General features: G+C 40.5%; 2 protein-coding genes across 2 annotated transcripts in view; both read left to right on the top strand.

Moving 5' to 3' along the window:
• LOC149214994 (beta-galactosidase-like) overlaps positions 1–21437 on the top strand; it is a 356920-nt gene that overhangs the window by 143773 nt on the left and 191710 nt on the right. The window contains exon 4 of the mRNA XM_089392482.1: positions 11546–11651. Within this exon, the coding sequence (XP_089248608.1) occupies positions 11546–11651 (106 nt within the window). The remainder of the gene's footprint in view (positions 1–11545; positions 11652–21437) is intronic.
• On the top strand, positions 7645–11171 carry LOC149214995 (uncharacterized). The gene is made up of 3 exons (XM_089393123.1): positions 7645–8532; positions 8650–8924; positions 11130–11171. Exons 1-3 carry the CDS (start codon positions 7791–7793, stop codon positions 11169–11171), a joined length of 1059 nt encoding a protein of 352 aa, XP_089249249.1. The 5' UTR covers positions 7645–7790.

Below are 21437 nucleotides of genomic sequence, written 5' to 3'. Positions count from 1 at the left end.
CTATTTTTATGAAATTTTCTATAAATTTCCTATAAAAACTAGCATGCCCTAGAATGCTTCTCACCTCCTTTGGAGATTTTGGAGTTGGTAGCTTGGTAGTTAGTTCAATCTTTGCATGATCAACTTGTATTTCTGCATCAAATATGAACTGTCTAACTTGTTCGACAATTTATATTGCTCAAAGCAAGGTTAGTTTCTTGATGCCTAATTAAAACCTTCTCAAGATTATTTGAGGCTTCATCAAAAGAGTTACCATACACATAAAGTTCATCCATATAAAGTTCAACAAAATCATGAATAAGATCAGAAAAGATGGCAAACACAACTCTTTGGAAAGTAGTGGGAGCTTTGCATAATCAGAAGGGTGACACCTAGTAAGCATAAGTTTCACAGGGTCATGTAAAAATGGTATTTTCTTGGTCTTTTAGAGTTATCTGTTTCTAGTTATATCCATTGAAACTATCCAGAAATGAGAATTATTTCTTACCATCCAAAGTTTCCTAAACTTGGTCAATGAAATGAAGGGCAAAATAGTCTTTTAACTTGGCCTTATTTAATTCTCTGTAATCCATGCAAATTCACCACTTGCCATTCTTTTTAGGAACTATCACCAAGGGTGAAACCCATTGGCTATTTGAAGTAAGGTAAATAAAATCACCATCCAATGGCTTTCACAACTCCTTTACTATCTCTTTAAGGGCTGGGTTCAATCATCTTTGAGGCTATCTAACAGGGCGAGCATCCACCCAAGAATAGATGTGGTGTGGATAAAAAGTGTTGGTGGTTGATGTAATCACTAGTAGTGATGGTGGATCATAAGGATCACAATGTTCTTATAAATATGAACTAAAGATATGACCAAGTGAGTAAGAGTTTTGCAAGGGTTCCAGATTGACAAAAAAATCTTGGATCTGTCTTTCTTTAGTTTGTTCTTTAAGTTGCACAATTCAAGCCATTGTAAAGATTGATTCAATATTTTCTTCGTCACTATTAGTGTTTTCAAGCCCTAAGGTTTCTTCCTCAGTGGTTTTTGCGAGTGGATACAAAGTCACATTTTGCATGGAATCTTATATGAAATAAGCATATATCCGAATCGAGAACCAATAAATGCTTTTGTCGTAGCCAACCATGGTCTACGAACCTTTCCCATTGGGTCTTTTTATTTTCTCAGGCATCGCAAGTGAAAGCTTGATCTTTGGCATCATTCAGAGAGAACTCCTGTTGGTTGAGTAGTTTAATAGGGAAAACCTTTTAGCCATTTATCGTGAGTTTTGGGAAGGATTGTTGACTTGTGAAATCAGGGGAATGCCTTGAACCTAAGATTTTTTCTGTTGGATCTCCGAACAACCTTCTTGATCTCATTTGAATGATAAAGGTGAAAGATGAAACAAACGTTAGAGTAGTTTTACTTTTCCCGCAATCACACAGATCACATATCCGTCTTTTCATTACACTTACTAATAATCCAAGTGAAATCTAAATTGATAAAATTAACCAAGAGCACAAATTCAAAACCTTTCATGGCATCTTTTGGGCCACAATTACCGTTTGCCTTTTCAAGCTAGCATTTACTTTTCTGGCACTAGTTTTTATTGTCATTTTATATTGTTTGCTTATGAATTGTTTATTTATATGCTTGTAAGTTACATGTTGTTCATTTTATGCTTTTTGCAATTCAATTGAACTCCTAGAATAATTTGTTTAACATTGCTAATAGCTTATTTAGCCTTAGCTTATTTTCTTAGGATCTACCTCTCTTGGCTTCACTAGGAGTTAGCCTAGATGGAGGAGTTGAGATTGAATGACAACAACTCGATTCGAGACTTGCCCCTAAGGGCACACTTAGTGGATTAAAGATTTCTTCCACATAACCCAAGGTGTGGATTAAGCAACGACAAGTTCCATTCCAATGGGCAGTTCTAGCACCTCAGGGCAGCCATGGAGGCACCTTGCATAGGAGTTGAACTTACGGCACCAGGAGGTCCTGAAATTCACATTTTATGGATCCAAGCCTTCCCTATGTTCTTAAATCCCACCATTTGTTTAGTCAGTTGGGTTGTTCTGAGACATCTCTGTTGGACACCTAATCCTCAATGGGTTAGTGTGGAAGCCGAATAGACAAAAGGAGTCCAAGAGACCTTGGGATGTGAAACCCAACGGTCACAATATGTACTATAAATGTATATCTCTTGTTAATAAAAATTGATTCTCATGTTTTATCTTTCATATTCATTTGCTGCCCATGTGTGTTTAACATGGTATCAGAGCAGACGTATTCCTGCCCTGCATAATTACTTTGAGCCATTTGTTTTATGGCCTTTATGTGCAAGTCATTTCTGCCATCACTTATGCATTTCATGAATATTTACTCAGCTAAATTCTAGCTGCAATCTCTGTCATTTCTCCAATCCTATTTTTAGCATTCCTAAAATTAGTTATACCTCCTTGACTGCGCCCTCTGCGCTCCCTGGGCTGCGCATAATTGTTCTTTCTGCGCTCTTTGGGCCCTCTACGTGATAATCTGGGTAACGCTTGAGCGAGGAGGCCATAAACGCTGCTGCTCTCTCCACACGGGTATTAACAGCTCTCCATTGCTAACTGCTCCTATATGCTGCTACTCTCTTCGCGCTGGTAATAACTGAGTGCCTAATTTATCTACTCCTGTGCTCCAACATAAAAAAAAATCTTCTCCAATCTTCACATCGCCATAGAAATAACATCGTCTCTCGCTAGCTCATTGTAATTAATTCCATGAATCCAAAGGTGATATAACTGCTCCATCTGCTATTTACCTTGTCGCTATTTTTCTGGTTGCGTATCTCTGTACGGTGCACTTGTTTAGTATTGGGATTACTTTCTCTGCTCTTTGGCTTCCTAAAGTGGTTTACACTGCCTTGAACTTAGCAGTTTAGTGGTTTACATTCTCTAAACTTCCGCAGTTAGCCTACATTGAAGCCAACGCAGTACCCACAAAAATATCTGAAACACCAACTTGTCGGGATTTATGCCTGAGCGTTGCGTTTGATAATACATCCTCAATGCTTCCATATAAAAGCCCTTTTTGACATAACCTCTGACGGTTTCCATATCACAGCATTGCTCTGCTTGTGTTTGTGCGTCTTTTTCTGTATTGCATCAAAGATCAAAATTGATTGGTTTTCTCAGCCGGAGCAAAAGCTGGCTTTGGGAAGAACGCAACAGAAGCTCGTGGAATCCATCAAGGAGACAAGCATCTGACGGAGGATTTTCGCTATGAGATTCGAATGTTGGAGCGACTAATTCTCTGGTTGTGTGCGGATATTGTCTGTATTAGAAGTTTGCTGATTCGACCTCTAAAAATATGTCTTTGATTCCCTGCACTGTGCATTGAATGCTCTATCTCCTCACCGTCCACTATTTTCTGTGTTGAGGACTGTTGATACTCACCAAATCAAAGCCAAGGGCCTGCAACTTCCGGTTGGAAGGATTGCTCAAATGTGAGATCAGGCGACTGGCATTGTCCATAATCTGCCAATCCCTCAAGCGCTCCCGTAGTCGTGGATGGGATGATCCAGGAATGTCTAAATGATGGAATTCATTCAATTTGATAGCAATCTTTTAAGATATGCCCGGATCACGTAAATCTTTTGCTGAAAGCGTCCGAGCATCAAGAAATTCCTCGAGACGACCATTTGGGAATCGACCCAACAGCCTTGGCCCATGACCCAGCTGATACATGCGCTCAAACGTTATAATTTCATTTTCTCTTTCGAACAGCAGATTGGCGCTATTGTTGTAGATTCTGACAAGCACATTCACTATGCCATTCCATTGGCTTGCAATCTTATGAAGCAGAGAGTATGCCTCTACTGGTATATCATCCCCCTCTTCCGCTGCGCATCAGTATCCCCATCGTCACAGCTCATTTTCTCATATAGTCAAATTCAGCGGCAGATCTCCTTTGCAAGAAAACACTATTCGGATTTATATGTTGGGGAGTTCAAAGGGGCTTCGTGGTAATGGGAAGTATTATGATGACATTCAGTTAAGATATTGCGAGAATCCTTTTGTGGGTTTCTAGAATATTAAAAAAAAAGGCAGACTCATAATCACATTCGGGAGAATATATTTTTCTAGGTAGATTCTTGATAAGATCCAGATAAATGCTTTGTCAATGGGTTGTGGGTGTTTTCAAGGAAATGCTCGAGGGAAACATACAAGTGTACTGCGCCTTTATGCAGAGTGCTGTGTCACCTTTGACAAATAAAAATAATATATGTGCAGAGACGCCAAACGATCAACAACTGACAGAGGCATTATAATTTTGTCACCAGTTTCCAGTTGAGGCTTATCAACAAAAGAAGCCGCAACAACGGAATTCACATTTGTATTGCTAAGCTATCAACGATCATGTCGAATCATAATGTCGGGTATGGTACATTGGTGTGCTTAAACAATGGCCATTTCTATGAGATGATTAAATTCATTTTCTAAACGCTGGTCCATCTACTTGTTTCTTGCACATAATGCCTGGTTCAGTCGCTCATGTCTTATGGTCCAATGTCTTGCTTTTGCTGGTGCGTATGACCTCTGGTTAGTATGCTTTGAAGGAAGCAATGTATCGTATGCAAGAAAAGGTTGAATGTTGAAGCTTAATTCCAACATTGTTTTTTGAGTTATTTTGAAACAATCAAGTTTTGAAATCGTAAGAGATCCATTTCATAAATCCATCGTTGCAGCGCATTTTTTCTCTTGATATTTGGATCTTGCACCACTCTTACATTTGGTGTTTGTGCCAGTGTTTCTGTAACATTCAAATACATCTTATTTTTAAGAAAGTTAGCAATTCTTTATTTGGTTTTGAGAGTACATTTGGATTCAAGAATTTAAACCTTTGGAAAATGGCTAGATTTGATGATGTATTAGAGTTACTGAATGCACTAATACACTCCACTATTGGTGGGATGGTAAATGTCAGCAAAGACACTCTTTGTGACATTCAGACCTGCCTGCATGATGCACAAGAAAAGATTGATTTTTGCAACTAGAATCTCAGTTCCAACAAGATGAGCTTCAACAGATTTGTCATTCCAAATTGTTTTCTGCTCAAAACAATATGTTGTTCAAGGTTAAAACAAACACCCATCAACAACCAACAAGTGATGAAATTAGTAAGATTGAGGTTGAATCAGATCCAGAACCCAATAAAGCAGCAGTTGTACATGCAAATGTAGAAACTCAGTGTGCACTTCCCAAGCCCATCATCAGACCTGGGGAACAACTTGTCCACAACAAGCACAGAATTGGTCTTGGATATGACAAGGACTTGTCCTTTCATATTCCAGACTACTCAAAGCCCATTCAGTTTCAGAGTGCTGGATTCATTCATGACAGTTCACCTGCTCTTCATTCTGCTCCTCTTTCACAGCAACAACAACAGATTGTGAAATGCTAACACTGTGACCGAGTTGGCCATTTGAAAGATCACTGTTTTGATCTTCATCCATGTAAGCACTGTCATAAAACCAGTCATTATTCACACAGATGGTTCAGAAATAAACGTCATGCAAGAACAAAGATTTATCTTGGATGGATCGCTTCTTGGCAATGGGCATTAACAGCCAAGAAGATATTCCAAACACATGTCAGAATTTGTTCCAGAGTATTGAACAGTCTTGCAGTTGATATTTCTCCATCATCTCACCTTGTATCTGACAGGGGGGGAAATGATGGTCATCTACAAGCTTCAAAGTCACATCAAGCGAGCCTGAGCCACAACCTGCCATGCCAGTTTCAGAGTTGTAGCCAGAGACAAAGATGCCTGTGAACATGCCTTCAGTTGGTAATCTGGGACACTTCCCCTAGCAGAAGACTCCAACTTCTTGCCAGTTTCGGAAGAATTCCAAGAACAAAATTGAGAACACTTCCTCTAGCAGAAGACTCCAGCTTCTTGCCAGTTTTGGAAGAGTTCCAGGAATTGCATTAAGCATTCCAGAGTTATTGGTCATCCTTAAACCATCACAGGTTGAGACCATTGTTTTACGAAACGGCCGTACCGAAACGGAAACGGCCGTTTCGTTCCGGGTTATTAAAAAAAATTTCAAAACGGCCTTTGACCCGGCTCGGTTGACCGGGTCAGCTATGACCCGGCCGAGTCAGCCAATGACTCGGCCGGGTCATAGCTGACCCGGTCAACCCGGCCGGGTCCCGTCAAAAAACGGCCGAGTCAATAGCAGACCGGCTGGGCAGCGATTTAAGTTAAAAAAAAATTCTTTTTTGCTGATTTGGAGCTGAGTTAGTTAGGGTTTGTGGACATGAAAAGGTTATTGTGATTTGTTAAATGCATTTGGGGTCCATTTCCCCCTCCCAAACTCTATTTAAGACAGCCAAATGCTCTCATTTCACTCACAACAGTCTTATGCATTTGAGTGAGAGTCTTCTTTGAGAGTTAGTGAGCAGTTCTTGAGCTTGTTTTGGAGCAGCAGTGAGGAGTCTTGGAGGAGCATTGTAGCTGGAGTGAGGAGCTTCTTGGGCAGCCATTTGGAGCAGCATTGAGGAGCTGATTTTTGGAGCAAGTTTGAGGAGGCAGTTTGTGCCTGGAGGTATTTTTTTCCACCTCTATAAATCTGTTTTTACTTATTAAATTTTAGGTGCATATAAAGATAGCTTAGAGAGTGTTTTTAGTCAAATAAATGAACATTGAATCAATTTTTTTTTTTTTTTCATTTTCAGATTGTTTTCCTAGTCAAAAAATGGCACCTAGAGCAAAAGATGCTGCTTGGGCATATGTTGAAATGGTTGATGATGAGATGTGTTGCAAGTTTTGCCATAGGAAAATTAAGTCAGGTCCTGGGGGGATTCATAGGCTGAAACAACACTTGGCAGGGATTAAAGGCAATATTACTGCATGTAAATCCCCCGAAATTGGGGAGATTAGAAAGACTTTGTTGGAAAGCTTTGAAAAATTTCAAGAAGAAAAGACTAGGCAAAAAGAGATACAGGCTGAAATTGGGAGGAAGAGGGAGATACAAAGAATGATGGCTGCCAACCCCCACTATGAGTTTGAGGGTTCTTCCTCTATCCCTCAAACTGATGCATCAAACCCTTTCCGTTATGTTCCTCCCTCTTTTGCTTCTGTTCAAGATAAGGGAAAGGGTAGAATGAAGGGTGATGGGACTATCAAAAGTTTTTTCACTCACTCAGGCTCCTCTCCATCAGATGCACATGGTCCTGAAGTTAGTAAAGGTCTTTCTCAGCCCACTTTAGATGACCATTGGAAGAAAGAATTGAGGGAGACTGCTTGTGACTACATAGCTTGATGGTGGTATGATGCTGATATCCCCTTTAATGCTGCTCGTTCACCATATTATGAGCCTATGTTTGAGGCCATACATGCTGCTGGAAAAGGCTTCAAAGGCCCTACTATGCAAGAGCTAAGGGGGTTTCGTTTGCAGAAAGAAATTACATCAATTAATGAGTATTTGCAAGATTTCAAGGAATCATGGGCAAGAACAGGGTGTACCATCATGTCAGATGGATGGACTGATCAAAGAAACCGTACCATCATAAACTTTCTTGTCTTCTGCCCACAGGGAACCATGTTTTTAAAATCAGTTGATACATCTGATAAGGTAAAAGATGGCCACTTGTTGTTTTAGCTATTGGATGAGGTTATTCAGGGTGTGGGGGTGGCTAATGTTGTTCAAATCATCACAGACAATGCCTCTAACTATGTTCTTGCTGGTAGACTGTTAGAGGAAAAACACAAGACCATCTTTTGGACCCCATGCGCTGCACATTGCATAGACCTCATGCTTGAGGATATTGGGAAATTAGATTGGGTCAGAAACACTGTAGATAATGCCAAAAGCATAACAAAATTTATCTACAATCATACACTGGTTTTGAGTATCATGAGGAAACACACTGGAGGCAAGGATATTATTAGGCCTGCCATCACTAGATTTGCTACACATTTTTTGACATTGCAATCTATGCTTTCCCAACATAGAAACTTGCAAAAGATGTTTTCCAGTGATGATTGGAATAATAGCAGTTGGTCTAACAAACCAGAAGGCAGAGAATTGAGAAGGAAAGTCCATGATGAAACTTTTTGGAGAAAGGCAACAGAGATTGTGAAGGTTGCTGAGCCACTAGTTAAGGTGTTGCGGTTGGTGGATGGGGAAAGGTTGGCTATGGGCTTCATTTATGAGGCTATGGATCAAGCAAAGGAGCAAATAAAGGCAGCATACAAGGATAGAGTGGCAAAGTATGGGCCCATTTGGGCAATCATTGATGAAAGATGGAACAATCAACTCCATCGCCCTATACATGCAGCTGGGTATTTTTTGAACCCACGGTATCATTATAAAGCTAAGGAGTCAGGAGCTTTGAGGGGGGAGGTCAGAGATGGACTGGTTGATTGCATTGAGCGCATGGTCCCATCGGAGTCTGATCAGCTACTGATACATCAGCAGGTCACATCCTTCAGCAATGCAACAGGTACCTTTGGGAAGAACCTAGCAAAGATTGCAAGAGAAGCAGATGAGCCAGGTAAACAAAAATTTCAATTTTCAATTTCTCAATTTCAAGTTAGATATAATTTGTAATTTTGTTGAGCTTCAGCCTTCATCTAACTCATAATTCATTACACTCCTATGTTTTTTGCAGCACAATGGTGGGAGGCCTTTGGTGGCCAGTGCCCTGAATTGCAAAGGTTTGCAATTCGTATTTTGAGTCAAACTTGCAGTGCATCTGGGTGTGAGCGCAATTGGTCTGTCTTTGAGAGGATTCACACAAAGAAGAGAAACCGTTTGGAGCAAAAACGGTTGAATGATCTAGTTTTTGTCCAATACAACCTTCGGCTCAGACGGAACCAATTGCTGAACAAAAGACCTGATTCAGATCCCTTTGTGTTGGAAGACATTGATCCAACATCAGATTGGGTAGTGGAGAGTCGTCTACCAGAGTTTGATCCTGATGAGGATCTTGATGAAATTGATGTTGGAGATCCACTGCAGCGTGTTCAGTTGAATGCAGATCCCAATCCACCAGCCTCAGTCTCACAGCCAGCTAGTAGGACTCCAGTTGTAGGTGCTTCGCCTTCCTCTGCTCAGCCACGACAGAAGCGCAGCCGCATTTGTACTCTATCTCAGCTTGCATCTGCTGCACAGCCTAGTGGTACTGGTACTGGCACCACTTCTACAGTTGCAGTTGGAGACGATGATGATGAGGAGGAGCCATGGGGCCCCTTGTCTGGCTCTGATGATGATGATCCAGAGATTGGTCGAGATGATCTTGGCTCCTCTGGCAGTAGCCAGTAGCTACTAGCCTCCTTGGTTATTTGTATTTTGTTTTGACTCTTGAGTCTTTGATCATGTATGACAGACTACAGTTGACTATGTATTTACTATTGCCATTGGGTACACCGTACCATTTTGATATAATGGATTGGTTCATGAGCCTACTTTGATCATATGTTGTCTTCCATGTATATTATAATGTTGTGTGTTTGGAAACTTGAATGAAAATCTTTAAAATTATGTTTAAAATATTTAAAATTATGTTTTTTTATAAAAAAAATAAATATTTAATGTATTTTTTACAACGACCGAGTCATTGAAATCGAGCCGGCCGAGTCATTGCCGTTTCCGTTTCCGTTTCCGAGTCGATCCTCGGCCGAGTCCGAATCCGAGTCCGTTTTGTAAAACATTGGTTGAGACTTCCCTTTTCAGGTTGAAATTCTCCCTTTTATGCGGGGTGAGACCTCCCTTTCATGGTTGAAGGTTTCCCTCTTCAAAACAATAGGAGCACTTCCTCTAGCAGAAGACTTCAGCTTCTTGCCAGTTTTGGAAGAGTTCCAAGAACTGCACTAAGTGTTCTAGTGTTGGTGGTCATCCTTAAACCACCACCTTTTATACCAACATTTCAGAGAGCACATTTAGCCTAGTGCTGCCATGCATTTTTGCACATTTTGTATTATAACGCTCTTCTTGGACTCATACATAACCCTTCAGATTAAGGGGGGAATGTTGGACACCTAATCCTCAATGGGTTAGTGTGGAAGCCGAATAGACAAAAGAAGTCCAAGAGACCTTGGGATGTGAAACCCAATGGTCACAATATGTACTATAAATGTATATCTCTTGTTAATAAAAATTGATTCTCATGTTTTATCTTTCATATTCGTTTGCTGCCCATGTGTGTTTAACAATCTCTGACCAAAACTTTGATGGTTTCTATAAAATAAAAGGGACTGGACTTCTCCAAAATGCAAGGTATGCATTCTAAACTAGGAAGGTTATGTTGCTCAAACATCAAAATCTTTTCTTCTTCAGTTAATTATGAACAAACTTTGACCTAAATAACCATCAAACAAGGTCCCACATCCAACACTTTTAAATTTGCAGCACTGAATTTTCAAAGCAATGAACCATTAAACCTAAGCATACTGTCTTTGAATCAATAATCAATCTCCAAACTTCAAATGTTCCAGAACCCACATAAATATTACACCAACCAATAATTACTTAAATTATATGTATAACCTGCCATTATTTCATAGTTCATTCCCTTGAATTTGTTGAGAAATTGTAGCTGCAGTCAGTATTTTCATCATCAAAATCAAACGAGAAATAATTTGTCTTCTAGCTGTCCAAGTCGGCCCTACCTCTTGAAGGGGTTTGGCCCAAGGTCAAAACCCACCTATTTGAACTACTATATATTGGCATTTGATTCACTCCACTTGGGCATCCATCCACAATAATTCGGACCTGTTCTGTAAGAAAAGATCTGCTCACACGTGCAAAGAAGAAGACTATCTTGACCAGTGAGTTGACTTTCCGTTCTCTGCGTTGACCATATTTGACTTGGACTTTTCTCCTGCTGTTTGTCCGAGCTGTTGACTGAAGTTGGAGGCTGAATATTCCTAGCATCTTTAACTTTCTGTTGACTGAAGTTGCAGCTGTTTCTGGGGCGTTGACTAAGGTTTGATCGAACTTTCTCTGTGAAATTGCAGGACCGAATTTCGGCACTTTGACCAGTAGCTACAGGCTAAAATTCAGCCCCTTGAACAGACTTTGACCAGTGAACAGATCATTGATTTTTCTCTCTTTTGACTGATTTTGACTTGGCATTTATTGTGGTCAAAGGTTGACATTTTGACTGGAAAATTAGATGTACAAATTGGATGAATTAGACAATTTATCCTAAGGTTGGTGGGTTTTTTTCAGGGTAATTTTGGTGTCTCTTGTTTCATTTTCTCATTGTGATCTCTACTGCTCTATTGATCTTAATGGTTGAAATTTTCGTAAGTGTAACTGCTTGTTGATTTGAATACTCTAAAGAAGTTAAAATTGTATCAATGGAAGTAGCTATCAAGAAGAAAAATGTTCTAGTCTATCTTGTTACTAGAAAATCAACAGAATCCCTAAGAAAATTTGACTCATGGCAACTTGTTAAATTGGATGTGTGGATTTATGCATTAAAAATCATTATTATCAAAATTGATTGGAATAAGGAATATATTTTAGCGTTGCCACTAACAAGAGCTGTTTTGCTTATACAGGTTTCAAGTATTTGGAGGATCAAAACCTCGCAGGCCAGTAGAAAATATTGCATATGCAGTTGCACGTTTTTTTGCACAAAAGGGCACCTTTGTCAACTATTACATGGTATGGAAATTTTGAAATTTCATGCTCAAGAATCAGAAATTTCACCTCGATACCTGAGGTTCTCTGAATCTGTTTTCTGTGAAGATTAAGTGTTATGGCTGAATCTGAAATATTAATTACAACAACATATATTTCACTTCTGTCCAACCAGATTCACTAGGAAGTCCAAGAATCAAGCACTGAAAAAATGCACTTTAAAGGGAGATGATTCACAGCCCCAAGGGCTTAATCACTTCACAATTCAGATATGGAAAATACTTTATAATCACAGATTTATTACAGCCGGAAATCTGCTCCTTTAGTTTCTTCTTAGCTTGTTAAATCACTTAACAAATCTTCCAACTGTCCATGATAAATCAGCATAGCAAAAAAACCCTAGAAACTATTCATTAACATGAGAAACATAAGTCTAGTTTTCAGATCTGCAATGCACAATATTTGGACAGCAAAGTTATTTTCATATTACAATGTAATGAAGGTACAAGTACAGACCATCAGCTCCTCACAATCTAGTAGAACAGGTTCTATTTGCTTATCAAGCATGGACACTTCAATTGCATCCAAACCCTAGATAGGGCATCCACCATCATGAACAAACCCTAACCAAACAGCCTAGCAAGGCGTCACACCAAGCTACTCCTAGCCACTCAAAAGCCTCAACAAGAAGCTAGTACCAACACCAACAAGTCCACCCTTCATCTTTCACTATTATCATGCAAGTCTTCTTGGAGATTCATCAAGCTTGCATCACACAAACTCTCAGTGGTCTTCACTCCTTTAGTGCACATACCTTACTCTAGGCTTTAAATTACTCAGACCCTAGGTCTTCTTTGCATCACACAAGTACAAAGACTCCAGGGCAAACCCTTGTGCTATCTTTCCAAGTTTCTTACCCATACTAGGGTTCGACAAATGATAGATCTTCTTCTCCTACATCACACAAGCATCAAGACATCTAGTCAATGTTACAATTGAATATCAAGAGCACATCAATGTAAACTGTAAGTCTTCTTCAAGCTAAGCATCACAAAAGCTCCAAGTCTCCTTTACTCTTGCAGTGCTTCATGTTCTTGCGATATGGTTTACATCACACAATCCATAAGTTTTCTTCTATTGTATCACTCAAACTTGCAGATTTTAGCTCATCCCTAGCACTAGCATTCCTCTTCATGTCTCCTTTAAGGTTTACATCATAGACCCTAGGGTTTGCTTCCTACAAGGCTTCTCCAAGACAATTACTAAGATAGAATAATGAGTACATCAATAGTGATTAATGACAAGGTTTCTCCTCCCTTCATAACATATATAAAAGTAGGCGAGGGAGTTCAACATAAAATGTGGACTAGGTCCACACAAGTAATTTCAGACTTAATTCAACAAGGTAACCCCACGTGAAGTGCCTTACAATTCAAGCATGACAAGTGCCACACTAGGGTTTTACCCAATAATAAGGTGGTGTGCTCTCCAAACATGATCCTTCTTGGGCCCAACACACCTCCTCCATGATGGTGTGCTATCCAAAAAGTTGTTAGCCCAACACTCCTTCTTAGATGGTGGTTCATTCTCCAAGTGTCCTCATGTAAGACACTTGTTGATTTGGGGTAGCATCAGATGTGCTCTAGCCACGAAAATTGGTGGAGAGGCTAAGGAACATGCGATCTCCAATACCCAGAAAGAGTTTGGGCTGATTCTAAACAGTTTGGGAGATATTAAAATAATTGATATTTTTAATGGAGTCCCTAAGTCTAAACTTAGGGAAAATAAAATATTAATGTGAATTAATATGAAATTGTGTTAGAATGGTCCAAAAGTCATGGATCAAGCCAGATCTAATCTTAGCCTTTGATTAGGGACTTAATCTCGGCCGTTGATTTGTCAACGAGAAAAATATAAGAGGAGGCTTGAGGGTCACTTGGAGAACACACTGAAGAGATCAAGATTTCAACTTTCGGAGGCTGGGTTTGTTGAGAAAGTTGAGAGAGTGATCAGAGTTGCAGCTGAGGGGCAGTGAATATAAAAGCAGAGAGGCAGAGATAGCACCGGGAGGATCAACATAGTAGCTGGAGAGAGGGACGCAGAAGCAGCCAAGGGTTCACGTAGAGCCAGCCAGGGCTCACGCAGAGGCAGCCAGGAGCTGCGCAATGCCTCAAAGGGCCAGCGTAGGTGACGCAGAGGGCTAGAGGATTGACGCAGTGCCTCCAGAGGTTGACACAGGCCAAGCCAAAGTGACACTGGGCTAACGCTAGGCCAGAGAGAGGCTGATGCGGTCCCTAGAGGTTGACGCTCTGGGGTTTCCTGTGGCAGATTGAAGCTGTGGAGCTGCCGGAGTGTTTATTCGGGGTTTCAGCCGGAATATCTACTTCCGAGTAGAGAGGTACTACTGTCGAGATTTTCCTCTGTTGGGTGAGTCGGATTTGGCACCCAGATTGGATTCTGAAACTGCTTAATAAACAAAACCCTCAGATAGCTGCACTAGTTTTCCCGCATAGGGTTTTTCCGGGGACATTGGTCCAGAAACAACGGTGTCACTTGTGTGCTTGTTTAGTTTCCTTCAGTTGATGATCTGTAATGTGTTGACCATGTACTTGTATTTATTTTCAGTATTTACATGGTAAATAACTTGTTAATTAATCAGCACAAGTAGGCAGAAATAAATCAGAAAAGTACATGAAGGGTTTCTAACAGTTAGTCTTAGAAATTCGAACATGGTATCAGAGGGTGGTTGCAGATCACAGGAGAACTGAGGACATCAGCCGAGCAGAGCAGCAGCAGCAGAAAACAGCAGTCCCGAGTGACAAAACTTGTTCCTAGCAGAGTAGCAGCAGGGAAGGGGTGACGCAATGCCTGCGTCATCAAGATTGAACTAGGAAAAGGTAGCGTAGAGGTTGAGGGAGGCAAAGACAGGCTCACGGTGAGGCCAAGAGGGCTGACGCAGTTGGCTAAGGAAGTTGATTTGCCAGTGCCGAGATGGCGCAGAGCCTAGGAGCTCTAACCTTCGGTTTGCTGGGGTTTAGGAGGCTGTGGGTAAGTTGCAGAGTGGAGATGGTGGGGTATCATAGTCAGAACAACACCTAACAGGGCAAGGCCAAGGAGGAAGGAGTTGCTACCGAGGATCTCTAGCCAAGAAATCCGGATCAATGGTGCAACTGCACTAACGATCGGAGTGGGGGAATCTCGACATTGGCGGAAGGGTTTCCAGGAGGGAAATTGAGGCTCAAAGGGAGTCACACCAAGAACTTCCAGGAGGGAAGTGGAGGAGTAGTGAGATGGCAGTGAACAGGGTAAGAGACCAGGACAGACTAGACAGAGCCTCAAACTTCGTAGTCTGGAAGGTCAGAATCCTATCCGTTCTAGACAAGAATCGTGTCAAGCACTTTGCCTTGAGGACGATAGCTATCCCAGTTGACCTGGCTGATAATGACAAGTATGAGCAGGTAATGGTGAGGGCCAAGAGCATCATTCTTGACGAGGTCAAGGACCATGTAGTACCACATATTGCCGAAAAGGAAATGACAAATGAGATGTGGGAGGCCCTAAAAAATTGTACCAGCATAATTTTGTCAGAGAAGGATGTTACTAGAAAATCAACTGCAATCATACCAGATGTAGAAGGGAGAATAGATCGACCCATTCCTCGGTCGATTGAAGGAGATCCGAGATCAGCTGACTTCCATAGGGGCCACGCCTGATAAAAATTGATGGTGAGAACAACCTTGAACGCAGTCTCAGAAGACTGGGAGGTGTTTGTCCAGAGCATACTAGGCAGGGTGACCCTTCTAGATTGGGTGGAAATGTGGTCTGCTCTTCGCCAAGAAGAGATTAGAAGGCTGAGTAAGGCGAGAAGCAGTGGCAAGGGGATTAGAATCAATGAGGAGGATGAGGTGGATGCTGCCCTAGCATCTGGGGGAAAGCAGGAGAAACGGAAGAAGAAGGACCTCTCCAAGGTCAAATTATTCCACTATGGGGAGCTGGGTCACTATGCGACCCAATGTACAAGGAAGAAGAGCAAGGGAGAGGCCTCCAAGACCAAGGCTGCGCCAACAAGGGCAGAGAAGGAAGTGGAGACAGATGATAACTATGCCATGAGTGCGCACACACCACTTGAGTGGAAGTGGGGAGACATCGAGTTGTAGTCAGACAGACTATAGGCGATGAGGGGTAGGATTCCTAAGGTATCCAGCCTCTTGGATTAGACCTTGCTATGGGAGCCCTGAAACGGTGAAGAGTAGCAGTACTGGCAGATGTTAGTAGAGACGAATGTTACAGAGGGAACTACAGTGTAGGAGTCCTAGGACAACGTGAGGTAGCAGTGCGAGAAGCACGGGAGTGTTGCACCAGTGCAGGATGGCACAAAGAGGTGTGCAACGGTGCGAGATGCATGGCGTTGTTGCAGCAGCGCGGAGTTCAGAGTGGGAGCACTTGTCAGTGACAAAGGAAGCTTCAACATCGGGAGTGTTTCTAGCCTGATAGAGATTTTAGAGTTGGGAGATAAGTTACTTACTTCTCAGTAACTGAGTTGCAGTGCAACAGTTAGTAGTGGTAGTGCTATGGGCAACATGATGCAGCATGATGAGAGGGGTTGCAGTGCAGATGCAACAGTGGTAGTTGCAGGGCCATGGGCAACAACACAAATGTAGAGGGAGTTGTAGTATGGATGTAGCCGTGGTAGTGGCAGGGCCATGGGTACCAGTACAGGATGCAACAATGCAGATGATGGGCAGTAGGCCTAGCATCAACATAGGGACCGATGCCGGATGATTAGGGTGATACTCAGTGAGGAGTATTGCTAGAGCACAGTCCTTGCTAAGAGGGAGTGTTGATTTGGGGTAGCATCATATGTGCTCTAGCCACGAAAATTGGTGGAGAGGCTAAGGCACATGAGATCTCTAATACCCAGAAAGGGTTTGGGCAGATTCTAAACAGTTTGGGAGATATTAAAATAATTAATATTTTTAATGGAGTTCCTAAGTCTAAACTTAGGGGAAATAAAATATCAATTCGAATTAATATAAAACTATGTTAGAATGGTCCAAAAGTCATGGATCAAGCCAGATCTAATCTTAGCCGTTGATTAGGGACTTAATCTCGATCGTTGATTTGTCAACGAGAAAAGTATAAGAGGAGGCTTGAGGGTCACTTGGAGAACACACCGAAGAGATCAAGATTTCGACTTTCTGGGGCTGGGTTTGATGAGAGAGTGATTAGAGTTACAACTAAGGGGCAGTGAATACAGAAGCAGAGAGGCAGAGATAGCACCGCGAGGATTAGCGCAGTAGCCGGAGAGAGGGATGCAGAAGCAACCAAGGGTTCACGCAAAGCCAGCCAGGGCTCATGTAGAGGCAGCCAGGAGTTGTGCAATGCCTTAGAGGGCTAGCGTGGGTGATGCAGAGGACCAAAGGACTAACACAGTGCCTCCAGAGGCTGACGTAGGCCAAGCCAGAGTGACGCTGGGCCAGAGAGGGGCTGACAGTGGGGTTTCGTGGGGCAGATTGAAGCTGTGGAGCTGCCAGAGTGTTTATTCGGGGTTTGAGCTAGAATATCTGCTTCCGAGTAGAAAGGTACTACTACCGAGATTTTTCTCTGTTGAGTGAGCTGGATTTGGCACCCAAATTGTATTCTAAAACTGCTTAAATAAATAAAACTCTCAGATAGCTGCACCGGTTTTCCTGCATTGGGGTTTTCTGGGGACATTGGTCCAAAAACAACAGTGTCACTTGTGTGCTTGTTTAGTTTCTTTTAGTTGATGATCTGTAATGCGTTGAGCATGTACTTGTATTTATTTTCAGTATTTACATGGTAAATAACTTGTTAATTAATCAGAACAAGTAGGAAGAAATAAATCAGAAAAGTACATGAAGGGTTTCTAACAATTAGACTTAGAAATTCCAACAACACTCCTCCTCTAGCTTTATGTCACATGTTCTCTTGTGCCAATCACTTTTCAGTACGTGTGCCAAAGCAGTTGCTTCAATGCCTTCTTCCCAACATGTGTCTTGTCCACAACCAACCTCCATGAAGTATGATCCTTAACCCAAGCATCCTCAAGTGAAGTATCCAATCTTCATGGTCTATGTCACATGGTGCCATGCTCTTAGGGTTACTCCAAGTGCCTAACACTTATCCTCCGGTAGGTACCTCTTCTAATCAAACAACCGACTCCCATTTTGTGCATCCAGTGGGTTAGTTGTGAAAATTTGGAAACCCAAATTTCTACTGCAAGAAACTGATTAAGTTTCTTCTATTTGTTAAATAAATGTACAAATTATTTATTGTGTTCTATGGTAAATATCAAAACCAATACACTACAGCCTTCACTCATTAAATTATATGCGGAAACAAGAACTGAGCAAGAAAGAAATAGCACACATAAGTTACACATAGTCTTTGGAGGGCTACTTGACAATCCTATAGACTCATATACATTGTAATGTGCCCAAGAAGGGTTCTTCATGACATTGACTCTTTTGACAAATCCTAAATGCTCATAATGGGAGCCATCTAAAAATAAAATCCCTTGCTCATGAAACCCATGAAGCAAGCATTACAATAATAATTTTATTTTTCTTCTTTTCATCATTTACAAAAATCACAATTACATGTTAATATGAAGATCAAACCTAGTTACACTTTTCAACAAAGTAGAAGTCTTGTACTTGCCTTGGAGAGATTTTCAAACCTGTTAAATGACATATAAAATGTAACATGCCCAAGAAGGATCCTTCTTACATGACATAGACTCAAATTGGCTTTTATCAGTAGATGACAAATCCTAAAGGATCACAATGGGAGCCATCACTAAAATAAAATTCCTTGCTCATGAAACCCATGAGACAAGCATTACAATAATAATTTTGTTTTTCTTCTTTTCATCAATTACATAAAATCACAACTAAGCATGTTATTATGAAGACCAAACCTAGCTACACCTTTCAACAATAGAAAGAGTCTATCATATCTCTGAAAGAAATATCGAGGTCCTAGATATAATGAGGCTGATATCTTGATTGAGTTACTGATGTGATCCAAGGTTTGTAAGAAAACGCTAGCAAGAAGTTGAAGTATAGAAGTATGTGTCTCTTGCTGATTATGAACCTAACTAAGTTTAGGTATTTGATGTCTAAAGTCTAATGCTTCCATTATTATATGATTTCGATATAGATAACTTCATGCTTCTATATATGTATTTGGTTGTACTTGCTGTTTAAGTTGTGCAGGTACATATTCTTCAAGATGTTGAAGATATTCGTAAAGAAAGTTGACTTGTTTGGTAAGCATGATGAAGGAAGCTATATGAATGATGTTGATCAAGATGATTTCTATAAGAAGGAAAGAAGTCATGAAAAACTCTCTGATGTTAAAGAAAGTTGTTGATCTCCCTAAGTTAAGAGGGAGCTTGGATAAAAGAAAGGATATATCTCCCCAAGTTAAGAGGGTGGGCTAATTATGATAGTTATGGTGGATGTTTTAGTTTGGGATTTGCTATGATTTTGTGAATGAATAGAAAGAAAGATCTGGTTGCAGAATATGTTGCTGCATGTGAAGTATGAAAGGAAATTGTATGGTAGAGGAAACTTTTGCCAGATTTGTTTGGGAAGCTGTTAGGATATTCTGACACATAGGAAGTAGTTAAGTATAACTTGGTCTAGTGTAGAGTTAGGTAAAGTGTGTTTCTTTACTATGTACTTTTGTAACTTACAATCCGACGGTCACGATATGTTCTAGACATGAAGTGATCCACGGTTCATTCTCTCCTCGGTATTACCGACGCTTGATCCGTGGCTTAACACCCGATTGGTCCATGATCGGAGGGTCATTTGTAGTGTAACTATTCATGAGAGAAGCTTATGTAAATTTTAATTCTTTTATTAATAAATTTCCTGACGTGGCCGTGTTGGCTTAGGCCGTGGACTGTTTCACTCTTTGAGGGTTTTAACCACGTCAAGAATACTGGTGTATTGATCTGTGATCTGTTTGTGAGTGGTGTCCTACATGGTATCAGAGCTATTTAAGGGCTACATCTGATGGTGATCCAAATCTGAAGCCGGTACAACTGCATCCGACTGTCGTTTCCTAGATCTACTATTTCTGACTACTTTCGTGCCGAGAGGACTGCTCTATTGTGTTAGGAGCATCTGTTCTAGTGAGGAACCCCTTTCGTTTCACGCGAAAAGGTTTCCAGTAGCCCTAGCTACGTCAGTTTAAAGATATGGAGGTATACAGTGTTTATTTGCAGTTCTAGCTATTCATCTCTCTGTTTATTTCAGTGTATTTAGCTCTCTGGCTTTCTATTACCAGATCTATACCTTTCATTTCTGTGTATGCTCTTTGCCCCACGACTCTATGCGATTTGGGCAAATCAGAAACAGAAAGGAAGGATTTTTCTCATGCATATGCTCTTTTCCGTCGCGCCTTAGTGTGATCTCTGAAAATCAGAAACATTGAGGAAAATATTTAGTTCTCGGCTAAAGTTAACTTCAAGCCGTAAGGTTTGTTTTTTTTATATGACCATGTTGGGTTTTGTGGTTTTTGTATTGTAGGAAAAAAGGAACTTTTTCAAGTAAGCATGCGCCCCAAAGCTTCATTAACTAAAAAAAATAAAAAACCCCTTCTTCCTTTCCAAAAATTACTAACCTTTTAAACTAACTTACTTGGTCCAAAGTTACTTTATGAGAATAGAGGTCTTGAGTTCAAGTCATTCTTTTTATTGAGTTACTTTTTCAAAAACACATGTAACTTATGTTTTAAAGTTACTTTATGTAAAAGTGTTCTCACCCATTATAAAAAGTGAGTCACTTATAATTCTAAAGTCTTTTTATCTTTTATTTAAGTTACAATTTAGTGGGTAGCTTATAAAGTACCATTGTAAAAATGACTTTCACTTATTTATAAAAATGAGTCACATAATTTTATTTTTTTAAAGTGAGCTAATTAGATTAAGTTTGGAAAGGGGGGGGGGGGGGTTAAATTTAACATTATCATTCATTTCCGCACATTCACGCACTTTGTCGGCATCTTCAACAACTTTTCTTCAAAAAGCCATAACTTCTTCATCCGGAAGCCGTTTTTAGAGTGTTTTTTGAATCAGCCTAATTTTTCGAGATCTTTCCATTGGAACACTTAGTTTCAGCATCTACAACTTCAGTTTCAGTTAAAATGAAAAGTCCATGCCAAGTTATTCTTGACATCACCAACTACTTCCAATGGTGGTCCTACATTGTGGATTTACTTAGAAGTAAGGCCAAATGGGAAAATAGGCAAGATCAATCACGTGGGTTGATAGGGATGTCTATTTCTCCAGACCTTAGCTTCCATATCGCAGAACTTGATACTCCTAATGAAGCAATGAAACAGCTCACTAAAGTTTTTTATTTTAAAAATGAAATTAGAGCCCATCAACTCGAAAATGAGTTGCTTACATTGGACCCTAATAATTTTTTTCCATTGAAGATTTTTTTTCCAATTTCAAGACCCTTAGGCTTCTGTTGGAAGGTGTTAAGGGTAAGAAAGAAGATGGTAAACTTATCTATTCCATTCTTACTAAGTTGGGACCAGCCTACTCTGAGTTTGTTTCCACCTTCCATTCTACTAGAGAAGCCTTTATTTCTTAAGGACAAGACTACAAGTCCCCTCTTTTGATGCCTTTTGTGATTCTTTAATAAGAGAACAAGAAAAACTCTTATATCTTGGTCTTCTTAATCTTGGAAACTCTTCTAAGAAAGCCTTAGCCGCCCAACAACAACCAAATTCAAAGAATCTAAGAAGCAATACCCTAAAAAGAATGGTCCT

The sequence above is a fragment of the Pinus tabuliformis genome, chromosome 1_1 (genome assembly GCF_031772625.1).
Source record: "Pinus tabuliformis cultivar Carrire ecotype Pingquan chromosome 1_1, CPIR1, whole genome shotgun sequence".
Classification (NCBI taxonomy): Eukaryota; Viridiplantae; Streptophyta; class Pinopsida; order Pinales; family Pinaceae; genus Pinus; species Pinus tabuliformis.
Note: the sequence above shows the minus strand (reverse complement) of the source record. Positions and strands in the feature narration are given on the sequence as shown.